The sequence below is a fragment of the Microchirus variegatus genome (genome assembly GCF_963457635.1).
Source record: "Microchirus variegatus genome assembly, chromosome: 1".
Lineage (NCBI taxonomy): Eukaryota > Metazoa > Chordata > Actinopteri > Pleuronectiformes > Soleidae > Microchirus > Microchirus variegatus.
Genome location: NC_139802.1, coordinates 44708727 through 44724145, shown reverse-complemented (window position 1 = coordinate 44724145; position 15419 = coordinate 44708727). Strand labels below are relative to the sequence as shown.

Genomic DNA, 15419 nt, shown 5'->3' with positions numbered 1-15419 from the left:
CCCCCCCGCAGAAAAACAGGCAGTCCCCTGCTCCTACGATGCTAACAACTTGTTAGCTGTGTGTAGTAGCTGTTTTCAGCTCGTTTAAAATGGCGAACGGCGTCACCAGCTGTTGTTGAGGTAAGATGACGCATTGTTACACTAAACCGCGGTGAATTTATTTCACGTAAATTCACGCGCCGTGTTTTTTTAAAGCCAAGACGCTGATTCATCTCCTGACTGCTGTTAGCTTACATGCTAGCCGAGGGTTCGGCTGCATCATTATTGTGTGAGTAAGTGAGTGAGTGCAGCTCATTTGATTTTCTTTTTTAACCTTAAACGTTGATATTTCACAGAGTAAATGTTTAAAATGAGGTTTTAACGGTAACGCGGAGTTTATTGAGGTTAAATAATGAGCTGACAACTCAAAATAAGGAGATTATTAGTGTTTAGCGTCTTGTTTCCTGATGCTCTGAGATGTGATTTTGTCCTTTCAGTTACTGTTTGACAACAACATAAGACAATATTACACTAAATAATACAATTTAGGGACATAAATAACGATTATTTTTGCACAAACAAGTTATAGTTTGGTCCACAAATGTTAGAAAGTGTTTCCCAAACCTGGAAATGATCATCCACAATCCAACATTTAGCAATTTTAATGATTTATTTGTTACACAGAGTAAAGAAAGCAGAAAATACTCGCATTTAAGAAGCTGAAAACTAGTTTTAATGATTTAAAAACAATAAATGAATCAATCATTTAAGGCTGCAACGATTCATCTTGATTCACCATGTTAATTTAGTCATTTAATGTCAAAATTACTATTAATAATAGGTTACTGAGTTAATGGTGAACTATGGAGTGTTAAAAACGAGTTTTCTGATTTTTCAGCTCATTAAATGTGAATATTTTCTGGTTTCTTTGCTCCAGGAACAAAGAAAAATCATTAAAAAAATGAATTATTTTGGTTTGTGGACAAATCACAGACACCGGGCGACATTTTACAGACTAAATTAATCCTCAAGGCTTTGAAAAGGCGTGTTTATGTTTTGTATTGAGGCTGAAACTTACGATTACAAAGACTTGATTCAGTTTCTTTGTCAAATGGAGCCAAGAAACCAGAAAATATTCACATTTAAGAAGCTGAAAACTAGTTCTAATGATTTAAAAGCAATCACTGAATCAATCATTTAAGGCTGCAACGATTCATCTTGATTCACCATGTTAATTTAGTCATTTAATGACTAAATTACTATTAATAATAGGTTACTGAATTAATTGTGAACTATTCTGAGTGTTAAGAACTAGTTTTCTGATTTTTCAGCTTATTAAATGTGAATATTTTCTGGTTTCTTTGCTCCAGGAACAAAGAAAAATCATTTAAAAAAAGGAATTATTTTGGTTTGTGGACAAATCACAGACCACCGGGCGACATTTTACAGACTAAATTAATCCTCAAGGCGTTGAAAAGGCGTGTTTATGTTTTGTATTGAGGCTGAAACTTACGATTACAACGACTTGATTCAGTTTCTTTGTTAAATGGAGCAAAGAAACCAGAAAATACTCACATTTAAGAAGCTGAAAACTAGTTTTAATGATTTAAAAGCAATCACTGAATCAATCATTTAAGGCTGCAACGATTCATCTTGATTCACCATGTTAATTTAGTCATTTAATGACTAAATTACTATTAATAATAGGTTACTGAATTAATTGTGAACTATTCTGAGTGTTAAAAACTAGTTTTCTGATTTTTCAGCTTATTAAATGTGAATATTTTCTGGTTTCTTTGCTCCAGGAACAAATAAAACTATTTTTAAAAAGGAATTATTTTGGTTTGTGGACAAATCACAGACACCGGGCGACATTTAACCGACTAAATTAATCCTCAAGGCGTTGAAAAGGCCTTGAGGATTTGTTAAATGGAGCAAAGAAACCAGAAAATAATCACATTTAAGAAGCTGAAAAATAAGAAAAACTAGTTTTGAACACTTATTTTAGTCATTAAATGACTAATTAACACTGTTTTATTGTGTTGTATTTTGTTTTCTTTAATCAAATGTTCAGAAGGAAGTGTTTTCCATGGAGATCTGGAGCCAAACTCTTCAGTCGACCTCCATGAAGATGTAGTCAGGAAAGAAAAGAGGACCATATCAGTGAAGTGTCGCCTCCTCCTCCTCCTCCTCCTCTGCTGTCTCCACTCTGGAGGACTCGAACCCTCGCCCAGGGCTGCCCGGCGCGTCCTCGCTCAGTCCGTCCCCCGGTGGAAGTCCACGCCGCCGCTCTCCGCCATGCTCTTCTCCCTGAGGGAGCTCGTCCAGTGGCTGGGCTTCGCCACCTTCGAACTCTTCCTGCACCTGCTGGCGCTGCTGGTCTTCAGCATGCTGGTGGCCCTGCGCGCCGACCTGCTGACGCCGGCGCTGAGCTGGTGGCTGGTCTTCGCGCCGCTGTTCGCCGCCGACGGCCTCAGCACCTACTTCACCGCCATCGTGTCCATCCGGCTGTACCAGGAGAACGAGAAGCGCGTGGCGGTGCTGCGGCTGCTGTGGGTGCTGACCGTGCTCAGCCTGAAGCTGGTGTGCGAGGTGCTGCTGTGCCAGAAGCTGGCGGAGCAGGAGCAGGCCGGCGAGCTGTGGTTCGGCCTCATCGTGTCGCCGCTCTTCATCCTGCTGCAGCTGCTCATGATACGGGCGTGTCGCGTCAACTGAGGACGCAGAGGACGGGTCTGAGATCTAAAGCGTTAACGTCTTTTTTTTTTTTCCTTAAAAATGCGTGTTTCGACGTCAACCGGAGTCCAGGTTTGCGCTTCAACGCTTGACGTGGTTCTCTTAAAGGTACAGTAGGCAGGATTCAGTTTATTCCACTACTATAATAACACTTCTGCACCTGCAAAACAAACTTTTTTCGCTGTACGATCTTTTTACTTTTTCTTTTTTTAAAAGATCGTTAAAAAAAAAAGCACGGGAAAGGACTCTAAATGCTGTAGTACACATGCCGCACCTTTATGTGGCGCTGCTACGGAAACACACACACAAGTTAGTGAGCGTAAAGTGCGTAAAGGTTGCGCGACGTGTACAAGAAAAAGAACAATGGTGACTTATCCTCCGTTTACAACTTTTTTTTTTTTTAATGGCTAAATCTGTTTGTTACTGGACGGTTCGACCAATCACGGAGGAGTTCGCGGAGAGGTGGCGCCTCCTGTTGGCCGTTTTAGGACAACGTTTCCTTCAGCGGAAATGTGGCTAATCCAGCATCAACTGTAACTTTCCGGGTCATTAGAAAATTGCAAAAGTGCGAAAAAAGTGCAAAAGTTAGTCAATTGCTTCATTATTTGACAATTAAAAAAAAAAATCTGATATTAGCTTCACTACTTTATGACCGTAAGAAAATATTTGCGTACGACTTTTTTTGGGGAGAAAATAATCTGTACTTCATGTTCAGTTCGTCATTTTTTGACAGTGTCAAAGCTCCCGTCAAATATTTAAGTCGCAACACGCGTCGGAAAAATCGCAATTTGATGTTTTACTCGTCATCGTTCAAACGTTAACGAAAACAAGAAGAAGACTGGTGACTTATTCTCCGTTTTACGACTTTTTATGTTACGTTGCCGGAGGATTTGACCAATCGCAGAGGAGTTCACAGAGAGAGGTGGCGCCCCCTGTTGGCCGCTTCATTACAACTTACTCTGTCTTCATGTTACCTTCAGCAGAAATGTGGCTAATCCAGCATCAACTATAACTTTCCCCGGCAAATAGAAAATCGCAAAAAGCAGCAATTTACTCTTACTTTTTATGATCGGAAGAAGTGCAAAAACGAGTCAATCGCTTCATTATTTGCCAAATTTTCTTTGACGATTTATCTGTGTTTTGTTGGAAAAAAATAAAAATCCGATATTAGCTTCAGTACTTTATGACCATTAAAAATAGTACTATTTTTTGGGGGGGGAGAAAATAATCTGATCTGAAATAATAATTTTTTGCGCTAGAGCATTAACTTTTTTGACGGTGTCGTCTCGTTAAGTCGCAACAAACATCGGAAAAATCGCAATTTGACATTTATCGTAGATTCCGTACATGAAGAGATTGGTTAGCATTATCCGGCGCGTAGCAAACAATCGGTTGTGATCCCAAAATGTTCGTATTTAACGATCTGCGGAAGAAACTCGACGATTCACTCTCTCGCTAGTGAACCTGCGTACTGCAGCTTTACGTTTAACTGTGTTTTTCCCTCACAAAAAGACGCAGATTATCCGTATAAATTCCCTCTGTGGTGTTTCATATCCCTGATTTCTTTACTTTCTACGTTACCGAGCATGAAGCCAGTTTTCATAGAAGGATAGAAGAAGAAATGCTTCTTATCAGCTCCACTGAAGATGATGATGATGATGCTCTTGTGGTTGAAACCCGAGGAGCTGATGAAGCTCTTCTGTTGTTTTCCTTTCCCCTCATGAGCAGGAAAAGAGAATAATAATAGAACAATAACAGAAGAGAGGACGATAATGCAACGTGAAACCAGAAAATCCCGTCCGTCGTTCTGAGACCAGGAAAGTTGTTGTTCTCCGTTTTTTAAAAAGATGTTATAATAAAAGGGATAGTTCAGGAAGGTCACATCTCACATCTACGACACCTTAAGAACACGTTTACTTCGAAGTTTATCGTCGGTTTATTCCCCGCATACAAAACCCCCATAGAGAAAATAGTCGTTTTTAGCTCACGCAGACGCAGGAGACGCCGGTCGACTGCTGCCTCGTGTGGTCAGTTTGTGTCACTGAGGTGAATCCGGAACAATAGATCTCAATCGCGCGTTGCATATGATCTTATTTAAACGTAATTATTGAAGCGGCGGTGGATCAAAATCACCTGTTGTGCCTTGTTGTTAAATCGCTGGTTTTCTCTATGGACTTTGGTGCAGGCGAGAGATTTAAAACTAACAGTCAGATTAATTAGTCGACACACTCTTTTAAGGTACTGCAGACTTAAAAGGATTGAGTTTCCTGAACTGTCCCTTTTATAAGAATACAAAGATGTCATAATGTAGAGTAAAGGTAAACGGTGAGACGTGAGGGGACATGGAGGATGTTTTTCTGTGTTTATTTTCCCAGAAATCGACTGCCAGAAGAAGCAGATTAAGATTATTTTTTACGTCTCGCGCGTCGTACTCCTACAAAATAAAACGACCTAGTTTTCCAGCTCCACACACACACACACACACACACACGCACGCACGCACGTCTTCCCGGTTTATTTGTACTGTACTGTCATGTTTCTGATCTCACCTGGTGTGTGTGTGTACCGCCTGTACTTTTGTATTATAGTATGTATGTTTGTGTGTTTGTGTATGTGCCTCGTTTCAGGGTAATTATTATGCTGTGTGATTATATATATTTTTGATTTATGGAGAAGAAGAATTAAAAAAAATGTAAAAACCTGCATATTATTTATGTTCTTCTGGTGGCACCGTCAGTGTTGTCTGTATATACGTGTAAATAAATCATCGACGTTTTATCTCTCTTGTCTTGCACTGTATTATTATTATTATTGTATTACTGTTGTTGTAGCTTTAGGCCCAGGCCACAAGGGGGCACTGTTTGCCTGAAAGAATCATTGAGCCAGACACCTGTTTCAATCTGCAACTATTCATCATCAAATATTGTTATTTTCGTGGTTAAAAACGTGATTTTACGTTAAAGAAACACACTTTTTGATTGTTTTAAGCTTTCTTAAATGTAAATATGTTGGCGTTGCTTCTCTATAACACAGACAAAAACAGGAAAATTGGTTATTTCTGGTTTGTTGACAACAATTATAACTGATTATGTCATTGTTTGAGGTCTGAGGGACTTTTTTTTCTTCTCATGAAAAAACACCTATAATTAATTGGGGTTAATTAATTAACACATTATTTATTTCGGAAATTACAGAGCAAACAAGTCAGAAAATACCTCTATGTACCAATTGTTGGTGTATAAAGGGACAGATAATAATAAATATTATTATTATATTTATAAGAGCTACATGATCAGTGCAGAAAAACTGTCTGACAGCATTTTCTCAAGTTTTTGCCACTTTAAAATCAATGCACTCCCTCGCACCAAACCCCATTGAAAATATCAGCGATTTTTACATCACAGCACACAGGAGTTCACAGGAGCTGTTGATCCACTGCTGCTTCCATCACTAAGTTCAAATGTCTTATTCTGTCAATTCGGCTTTTAAAATCCTTCGGTCAGATTGACCTCAGTGACACAAAGTGACCACACGAGGCAGCAGTTAGACCAGCAGCTCCTGTGTCACCGTGGGCTAAAAAACGCTGATTTTCTCTATGGGGTTTGGTGTGGGGGAAAGCTAGCATACAAAACACGTCTGTTTTCATTTGAAAAGTGGTGAAATATCAGTATATAAACACATTTTGTGTAATAATTTAAACACAGGTGGCTCCCAGGGCAGGACTAATACTTTATTTTCCATTTTTTCAAGTCAGAAAGAGGAGAATAATGCACGTTTGAATTGTTAATTCGCGCCCACGTCGAGTACTTTGCTCCACTGTGCTCTTGTTGTTCTTAATTATGGCTCTGTGATAAATGTTTAATGAGGTACAGTAATCTCTTGTAGTACCCAAGAATAGCCCTTTAAGTGCTGATTCATGAGCAGCAGGTTCGCCCTCAGCTCCCGTGGAGGATTATGGACAGGTGACATCAACCGTAAATGCTCAGCTAAACCTTTGGCAGCCGCGAATTTCAACGGAAAATTGCAATAAATTAAAGTTTATTGTCGTTAATTGGCGTAAATAGAAGGGAGTCGAAGCAGCGAATCCACATTTAATGATTGAATATGCGATATAGCCGTTTATAACGTTAATTAGTGTTAAAGTCTGCAGTGACGGATTGGCCGTGAACGCACCACTCGTGATTGACAGGTCGCCCTGAAAGTCTACAATAAAAACGGGCGCGGCTTGCGGTGGATTACAAAGAGGGAAGGGGCGTGTCCGCGGGCCGCCGTGACCAATCGGGACGCAGGTGTGACGCTCGTGCTGCAGCGGAGAGGCGGAGCTGCGTTCAGGGACTGTGGGGGAGCAAAAGCGAGGAAGCGGAGGAGAGAGAAAGACGTGACGGCAGCGGGGATGAGTGTTCGGTGATCGGTGCTGCGGGTACACACGGAGCCGGATACTGTGTTTTTTTTTTTTTTAGAGAGAAGAAAGCCGCAGCCAGAGCCTCCTCTTCCGGACGCTAACAATTCCGCTGCGATGTCTGGCGGAGGAGACGTCCGCGTCCTCCGCCAAGAGCCCGGACAGGAGAGCCCCAGGATGCCGGCCTGGAAGCGAGAGATACTGGAGAGGAGGAAGGCGAAGGGCGGCGGGTGTGGAGGAGCCGGCGCCTCCGCGGAGACGAGTCCCGGAGGAGCGGGACCGCAGCGGGGGAACGGCGACGCGAGTGGCAGTGTGAACGGTAGTAACGGCGGCGGCGGCGGAGCGAGCAGCGGGTCCGGGCGGAATTACACCATCAGCGCAGGCGGCCAGCACTTCACCCACAACAAAGAGACACGAGCGGCGGCGACGACACCCAGGGAGGAGGAGGAGGACAAACGGGAGAGCCTGGTGCTCCAGGAGAGCCTCGGCCCGCTGGAGGAGAACCCGTTCATCAAGCTGGAGAAGGAGCGGCGGAGGCGGCAGGACCGAGAGAGCGCCGCCCGCCCGGTGCAGCACATCCTGGAACTGTACGGCAGCGTCCCCGGCATACGGACCATCCGCGCCGAGAACATTATCATAATCGAGTCGGATCCGGACTATTACCCGGAAGACGGCGCGGCGAGAGCGGGCACCAAGTGGCAGACGAACGGCGTGAGCAGCTACAGCTCCCTGAACGACCTCCTGGACCGCAGAGGGAGCGCTGTCACCGAGATAAGAGCCAAGGAAGTGGTGATTTACGACACCACGTTGAGCAAGAGCGAGGAGAACCTGAGCACCCTGGGCCACCAGGACCTCCCGTTGTCGTCGTCGTCCTCGTCGTCATCGTCGGGCGAGGCCGGGCGGGGTCAAGGCCGGGTCAGCCGGATGCTGCAGAAGTTCGACAGCAACTATGGGAAGCTGCAGAAGAAGTCCCGCAGCACGGAGAACCTGCTGGACCTGGACTGCGGTCCCGGCAGCAGACCGAGACTCTGGCGGAAGCCACGTCAGCCGGACCTGGTGCCAAAGCCCGGGGCGGGCGGCAGCCAGCCGTCGTCGCCCGTCTTCCAGGGTTCCTGGTCTTCCATCAAAGCGTCAAAGCCACAGCCGCCAACCGCCGTCTCGGACGGGCCGGGCAGCCCCCAGCGTGCCACGACGGGGCCCCCACAAGACGAGCCGGACAACCAGAGCAAGCCCGCCAGAGAGAGGGACTGGGAGGCTGTTGAGGTGCAGCCCAAACCCAAGGTGCCATGTTCTCCGGAGACCCGTGCCGCCGAGCCGCCGCCACCCTCCGGCCCCGTCTCGTCCAAGGCGCCCCACGTCGTCTCCCCCCGCTTTGAGATCCGTCCCGCCCTGAAGCCCGACCTGCGGCAGATCCCCGACGGCGACGCTCAGGCGCTGGCCCTGGCCAACCTGCGCCTGCACTCGCGCAACTCTTTCACGGTGATCCCCAAGCGCCGCGTCCCCGTCAAGTCTCCGGACGTCCTGCCCGCGGGAGTGCCAACGTCGCACCCCCTGACCCCCAACGCGACCCCCTCGAAGAGGTTGGAGGAGGCGGTGACGCCCAAGCCTGAACCATCTCCTGCTGCCACAAGTCCTTCACCGTCTCCAACCTCGGAACCTTTGTCTCCAGGTGTCACCCCACCACCTCCAGCCCCGTCCTCGCCCCCATCGTCTCCCCCCGCACCTCCAGACTCCCCCGTCCCACCTTCAACAACAACGCCGCCGTCTCCGGACGACCAACCTCCGGCGGTGGAACATCTGCCCGTCACGAACATAGACGACATCGAGGTGGAGCACCCGTCGGCGTCGCTCCCCGTCCCCAGCCCCATGGTGCAGAGGAGGAAGGGGAACACGTTCACCGTGGTGCCTAAACAACGCCGCGCCGATCCCGAGGCCGAGGCCCCGCCCCAGCCGGGCTCGCCCGAGCCCCAGCCAGAGGCCGCGAGCGAGGCCCCTAACCCCCCGGGGTCCACGCCGGGGTCCGCGGCCCCCCAGGCCCCCTACTCTCAGCTGGGCTCGCTGCTGAAGAAGCGATACCCTGCTGTGGAGGAGATCGAGGTGGTCGGCGGATACCTGTCCCTCTCCAAGTCCTGCCTCGCCAAGACCGGCTCCACGGGCAAGAAGGTGAGTGGAAAACACTGAAAAATAGTCCAGATATATTGACGTTATCGACAATAACAAACATCAACTGAAAATCGTCAACAAAACAAACCACGTAAGAAAGATTTTTGACATTTTATAACCAGAACTGACGAATTCTTTGATCAAAAACACGTCTGGGACGTCTTTATCTCACTGTTTTCTAGTCTTTTCCAACAGGAGAGTGATGTTTGTCTCCTCTGCACCAAACCCCATAGAGAAAACGAACGATTTTAACGTCACAGCGACACGGGAGTTCACAGGAGTTGTTGATCCACTTCCGCCTCCATCGCTAACTTCAAATGTCTTATTCTGTCAATTCGGCTTTTAAAATCCTTTGTTCAGATTCACCCAAGTGACACAAAGTGACCACACGAGGCAACAGTGGACCAGCAGCTCCTGTGTCCCCGTGAGCTAAAATCGCTGATTTTCTCTATGGGGTTTGGTGTGAGAGAGTGAGTGTTTTTTTTTACAAACTTCAGTTTCCCGTTGTTAAAGTCTGTCTAACAGTGAAGATAAAGACGTGAACATGCTCTTTGTTTGGTAAAGTGACTAAAATATGGTTTTAAAACTCAAAATGGACGCCCATATTACAGTAATAAAGGTGCATTACGTAATAAATCTAAATCAGAGACTCAGGAATAATGTTCATATAACAAACTGAACTCACCAACAACAACAGTACAGACAAAATATTTGCATTAAACAAAATATTTTGCAGACTGCAAATCATGTTTATGTTTTGAAATCATGTTTTGGCGTCATGTGGCGCCACCTACCGCCGTCTACCAATCATTGCAGTCAGTCGAGTCTCAGCTGCCGAGCAACCACGGGTTGCCAGTTACGTCAGAAAACGAAACCTAAAACACGTTGGTATTTTGAATTTGAATGTAGTAACCGTTTTTGGCCACATTCTTACATATAGCGCCTTTAAACAGTGGAAAAAAGCGCAATAATTGCTCAATCATTTGTGTTTTCTCAGCGATGTTTCAAACGTCAAATGTTATTGACAATAAAAACCTAATTAAATTGAAGATTTAAAGGTATAATGTGTAAAATATAGCAATTTTATTCCTTGGTAAATGCACAACTTTGCCGCTGTGTGTTGTTGCACCCATGTTAGCCTTTAGTTTGTCCATTGTGGGCTACTGTAACAACATGGTGGTTCAAAAATGGTCCAACTTTATTTATAAAGCAATTTAAACAGCTAAAACTAAGTGCTGTACATCAGAGACAAATAAACCTAAAGAACAAACAATAAAACACTGTATAAAATAAAATAAAATAGATAAAGATAACAAAGGAAAAACCACATTTAAGAAGCTTCGTTCGTTGGTTTTGTCGTGTTGCTGTGAAACAGGTGCCACATCTTCTCTCAGGCATCGTTTTAGTTTCCCTTGATCTAAATTTAGTCGCGGACTCGTCGTCGTCGTACGTGCGTCACACAGGAAGAGGTTTTTCTTTCTTTTCTTTTGCTTTTTCTTTTCATCTTCTTCTTGAATCAAAGCCTCTCACCTGTGTTTGCTGAGCAGCGTTGCATCGACCTCATCTTCTTCTTCTTCTTCTTCTTCTTCTTCTACTTTTGATTTCGCTCTTTCCTGTTGATTCCCGCCACAAAAAGAGTGCGTTAGCTGTCGTAGAGTGGCTTTTTTTAGGTTCTCCCTCCTTCTCCTTCTCTCTGTCTGGGATTTGACGCCAGCTTGGACTTATATATATATATCTATTTACAGTTAAACGTCCTAATTAAATGTTAAGCACTTCACTTATCCTGAAATCAAAAATCAGGGAATAATCCGGCGCCGGCTCTGTGAGAAGAAATCGCTCCCGTTAAATCTGTTAAATCTGTTAAATCTGTATTAGTGATGAATTAAATATGATTGTAATTAATGCAGCATGAGCTGCAGGGCTGTGTGTGTGTGTGTGTGTGTGTGTGTGTGTGTGTGTGTGTGTGTGTGTGTGTGTGTGTGTGTGTGTGTGTGTGTGTGTGTGTGTGTGTGTGTGTGTGTGTGTGTGTGTGTGTGTGTGTGTGTGTGTGTGTGTGTGTGTGTGTGTGTGTGTGTGTTAGCTTTGCATGTTGCATGACACACTCGTACAGAGCTGGTTTACATGTTCAGGGTGTGGAGAGAGTGTGTGTGTGATAACAACTGTGACTCACTCCGTCCTCCATCTTTACACACTTTACATACTTTATTTTTTTTTACGTCTTTAGCCGAAGGAAACTTTAATTTAGTCCGATGTAAATCAGACGAAGCAGCTCCGTGACAGAGCGCAAGCTAAATTTAGCCTCTTAAGCTAAAAGCTAACCCAATAAAATCGACTCCAGTTTAAGGAAACTTTTATTGTTTTATTTCATCACGAGACACCGTTTTCCTGCCTGGAAATTAAAGTTTATTGAACCACTGTTTCCTCCCCATCACCAAACTCCATAGAGAAAACTGTCGTTTTTAGCTCACGGGGGACACAGGAGCTGCTGGTCGACTGCTGCCTCGTGTGGTCGCTTTGTGTCACTGAGGTTCATCCGAACGAAGGATTTTAAAAGCCGAATTGACAAAATAAGACATTTGAACTCAGTGACGGAGGCAGCAGTGGATCAACAACTCCTGTGAACTCCTGTTGTGCTGTGACGTTAAAATCGTTGGTTTTCTCTATGGGGTTTGGTGCGGGAAAGTGAGCGGTTTACAAACTTAGCTTTTCTGTTGGAACACTTTTGGAAAAACTTGAACTACAACCTTTTCATGCAGGAAACTGAGGTTTGAAATCACTTTATTCCTGCACACCAAACCCCATAGAGAAAACTGTCGTTTTTTAGCTAACTGGGACACAGGAGCTGCTGGTCTAGTGATGCCTCGTGTGGTCGCTTTGTGTCACTGAGGTTCATCCGAACGAAGGATTTTAAAAGCCGAATTGACAAAATAAGACATTTGAACTCAGTGACGGAGGCAGCAGTGGATCAACAACTCCTGTGAACTCCTGTTGTGCTGTGACGTTAAAATCGTTGGTTTTCTCTATGGGGTTTGGTGCGGGAAAGTGAGCGGTTTACAAACTTAGCTTTTCTGTTGGAACACTTTTGGAAAAACTTGAACTACAACCTTTTCATGCAGGAAACTGAGGTTTGAAATCACTTTATTCCTGCACACCAAACCCCATAGAGAAAACTGTCGTTTTTTAGCTAACTGGGACACAGGAGCTGCTGGTCTAGTGATGCCTCGTGTGGTCGCTTTGTGTCACTGAGGTTCATCCGAACGAAGGATTTTAAAAGCCGAATTGACAAAATAAGACATTTGAACTCAGTGACGGAGGCAGCAGTGGATCAACAACTCCTGTGAACTCCTGTTGCGCTGTGACGTTAAAATCGTTGGTTTTCTCTATGGGGTTTGGTGTGGGAGAGTGAGTGGTTTACAAACTTTGCTTTTCTGTTGGAACACTTCTGAAAAAACTCGGACTACAACCTTTTCATGCAGGAAACTGAGGTTTGAAATAATTTTGTTCCTGCACACCAAACCCCATAGAGAAAACTGTCGTTTTTAGCTCACGGGGGACACAGGAGCTGCTGGTCTACTGCTGCCTCGTGTGGTCGCTTTGTGTCACTGAGGTTCATCTGAACGAAGGATTTTAAAAGCCGAATTGACACAATAAGACATTTGAACTTAGTGATGGAGGCAGCGGTTGATCAACAACTCCTGTTGTGCTGTGATGTTAAAATCGCTGGTTTTCTCTATGGGCTTTGGTGTGGGAGAGTGAGCGGTTTACAAACTTAGCTTTTCTGTTGGAACACTTTTGGAAAAACTTGAACTACAACCTTTTCATGCAGGAAACTGAGGTTTGAAATCACTTTATTCCTGCACACCAAACCCCATAGAGAAAACTGTCGTTTTTTAGCTAACTGGGACACAGGAGCTGCTGGTCTAGTGATGCCTCGTGTGGTCACTTTGTGTCACTGAGGTTCATCTGAACGAAGGATTTTAAAAGCCGAATTGACAAAATAAGACATTTGAACTCAGTGACGGAGGCAGCAGTGGATCAACAAATCCTGTGAACTCCTGTTGTGCGGTGACGTTAAAATCACTGGTTTTCTCTATGGGGTTTGGTGCGGGAGAGTGAGCGGTTTAAAAAAACTTAGCTTTTCTGTTGGAACACTTTTGGAAAAACTTGAACTACAACCTTTTTATGCATGAAACTGAGCTTTGAAATCACTTTATTCCTGCACACCAAACCCCATAGAGAAAACTGTCGTTTTTAGCTCACGGGGGACACAGGAGCTGCTGGTCAACTGCTGCCTCGTATGGCCACTTTGTGTCACTGCAGTATGTCTAAATGTAATATTTAAAAAGCCGAATTGTACAAAATAAGACATTTGAATTTACTGACAATGGCAGCAGTGGATCAACAACTCCTGTGAACTCCTGTTGTGCTGTGACGTTAAAATCGTTGGTTTTCTCTATGGGGTTTGGTGCGGGAAAGTGAGTGGTTTACAAACTTTGCTTTTCTGTTGGAACACTTTTGGAAAAACTTGAACTACAACCTTTTTATGCATGAAACTGAGCTTTGAAATCACTTTATTCCTGCACACCAAACCCCATAGAGAAAACTGTCGTTTTTAGCTCACGGGGGACACAGGAGCTGTTGGTCTACTGCTGCCTCGTGTGGTCGCTTTGTGTCACTGAGGTTCATCCGAACGAAGGATTTTAAAAGCCGAATTGACAAAATAAGACATCTAAACATAGTGATGGAGGCAGCAGTGGATCAACAACTCCTGTGAACTCCTGTCGTGCGGTGACGTTAAAATCGTCGCTTTTCTCTATGGGGTTTGGTGCAGAGGAGACAAACGTCACTTTCCTGATGGATAAAACTTGAACTATCACTTTTATAAAAGATTGCTTCACTATTACTTTACTATTACGACATATATTTCAGTATTTGGTGTGTGGGATTTCAAAATAAAGCTCCCGCGGACTGTTTTTGTTTTATTATGGCGGGGTTTGTGACCGTGAATGCGGCGCGCGGTGCAGATTAGCGTGACCATGAGACGGGAACACATGGCGTGTTCTCTCCTGTCTGTTGTTGTGTTTCTGCTCATCATCGAGGCCCATCAGTGTGTTTTTTCCTCTCTCCGGATCACCAAAGCACGGCGGCTTCAGTGTGTAATTTGTGTATAATTTGTGTGGAATTTTGCGTTCGGCGTCCGTGAACGACCTCGGCTCAGAGTTCTTTTTTTCTGAGGACGTGAATGTTCCACGTCAGACGCCGGAGAACCCAGCAGATCATTAGCCGTTCCCAAAGCCTCAGAGCCCCACTCTCAGCGCTGTTGTTTCTTCTCCTTTTTTTTTGTTTTACCCACAGTGCACTGCTTTATTCCTGTGTGTGTGTGTGTGTGGTTAATAAGGCCTGTGCCTTTGCTCTCAGCTTCCTGTGATCTCTTCCTCTTCTCTGGTGAATGTAGGTCAAGAGCTGCAGCTTCTCGCGACGCATCACGTCCGCATTTGCATAAAATCCACTCGGGCTTTCGTCGTGAAACACACCGACGGGAATAAGTCTGTCTGCGGCTGCACTGGGATCTGTTTACTGAGCAGTAAGTGGAAGTGGTCCTGGAAAGGTCCTTGAATTTGAGGGAATTGGTCCTTGAATTTGAGGGAATTTGTCCTTGAAAGGTCTTTGAATTTGAGAGAATTGGTCCTCGAAGTCCTTGTATTTGAGGGAATTGGTCCTTGAATTTGAGGGAATTGGTCCTGGAAAATCCCTGAAAAGTCCTTGAATTTGAGGGAATTTGTCCTTGAATTTGAAGGAATAGGTTTTGAATTTGAGGGCATTGGTCCTGGAAAATCCTTGAAAAGTCTGAATTTGAGGGAATTGGTGTTTGAAAAGTCTGAATTTGAAGGAATTGGTCATTGAATTTGAGGGAATTTGTCCTGGAAAATCCCTGAAAAGTCCTTGAATTTGAGGGAATTTGTCCTTGAATTTGAAGGAATAGGTCTTGAATTTGAGGGCATTGGTCCTGGAAAATCCTTGAAAAGTCTGAATTTGAAGGAATTGGTCTTGAATTTGAGGGAATTTGTCCTGGAAAGTCCCTGAAAATCATTGCATTTGAGGGAATTGGTCCTTGAAAGGTCCTTGAATTTGAGAGAGCTGGTCC

At 44.7% G+C, this 15419-nt stretch overlaps 2 protein-coding genes across 2 annotated transcripts in view; both read left to right on the top strand.

The window, feature by feature from the left end:
- The first annotated feature begins 74 nt into the window (after positions 1-74).
- On the top strand, positions 75-5322 carry tmem203 (transmembrane protein 203). The gene is made up of 2 exons (XM_083886065.1): positions 75-120; positions 2054-5322. Exon 2 carries the CDS (start codon positions 2278-2280, stop codon positions 2692-2694), a length of 417 nt encoding a protein of 138 aa, XP_083742191.1. The 5' UTR covers positions 75-120; positions 2054-2277; the 3' UTR covers positions 2695-5322.
- Positions 5323-7228: 1906 nt separating this feature from the next.
- tprn (taperin) overlaps positions 7229-15419 on the top strand; it is a gene marked incomplete at both ends in the record, with an annotated part of 21607 nt that continues 13416 nt past the window's right edge. The window contains one exon of the mRNA XM_083898449.1: positions 7229-9274. Coding sequence (XP_083754575.1) covers positions 7229-9274 — 2046 coding nt within the window. The remainder of the gene's footprint in view (positions 9275-15419) is intronic.

Coding starts and splice junctions, on each gene's coding strand:
- tmem203 (XM_083886065.1), top strand. CDS start 2,278: ATGCTCTTCTCCCTGAGGGAGCTCGTCCAGTGGCTGGGCTTCGCCACC.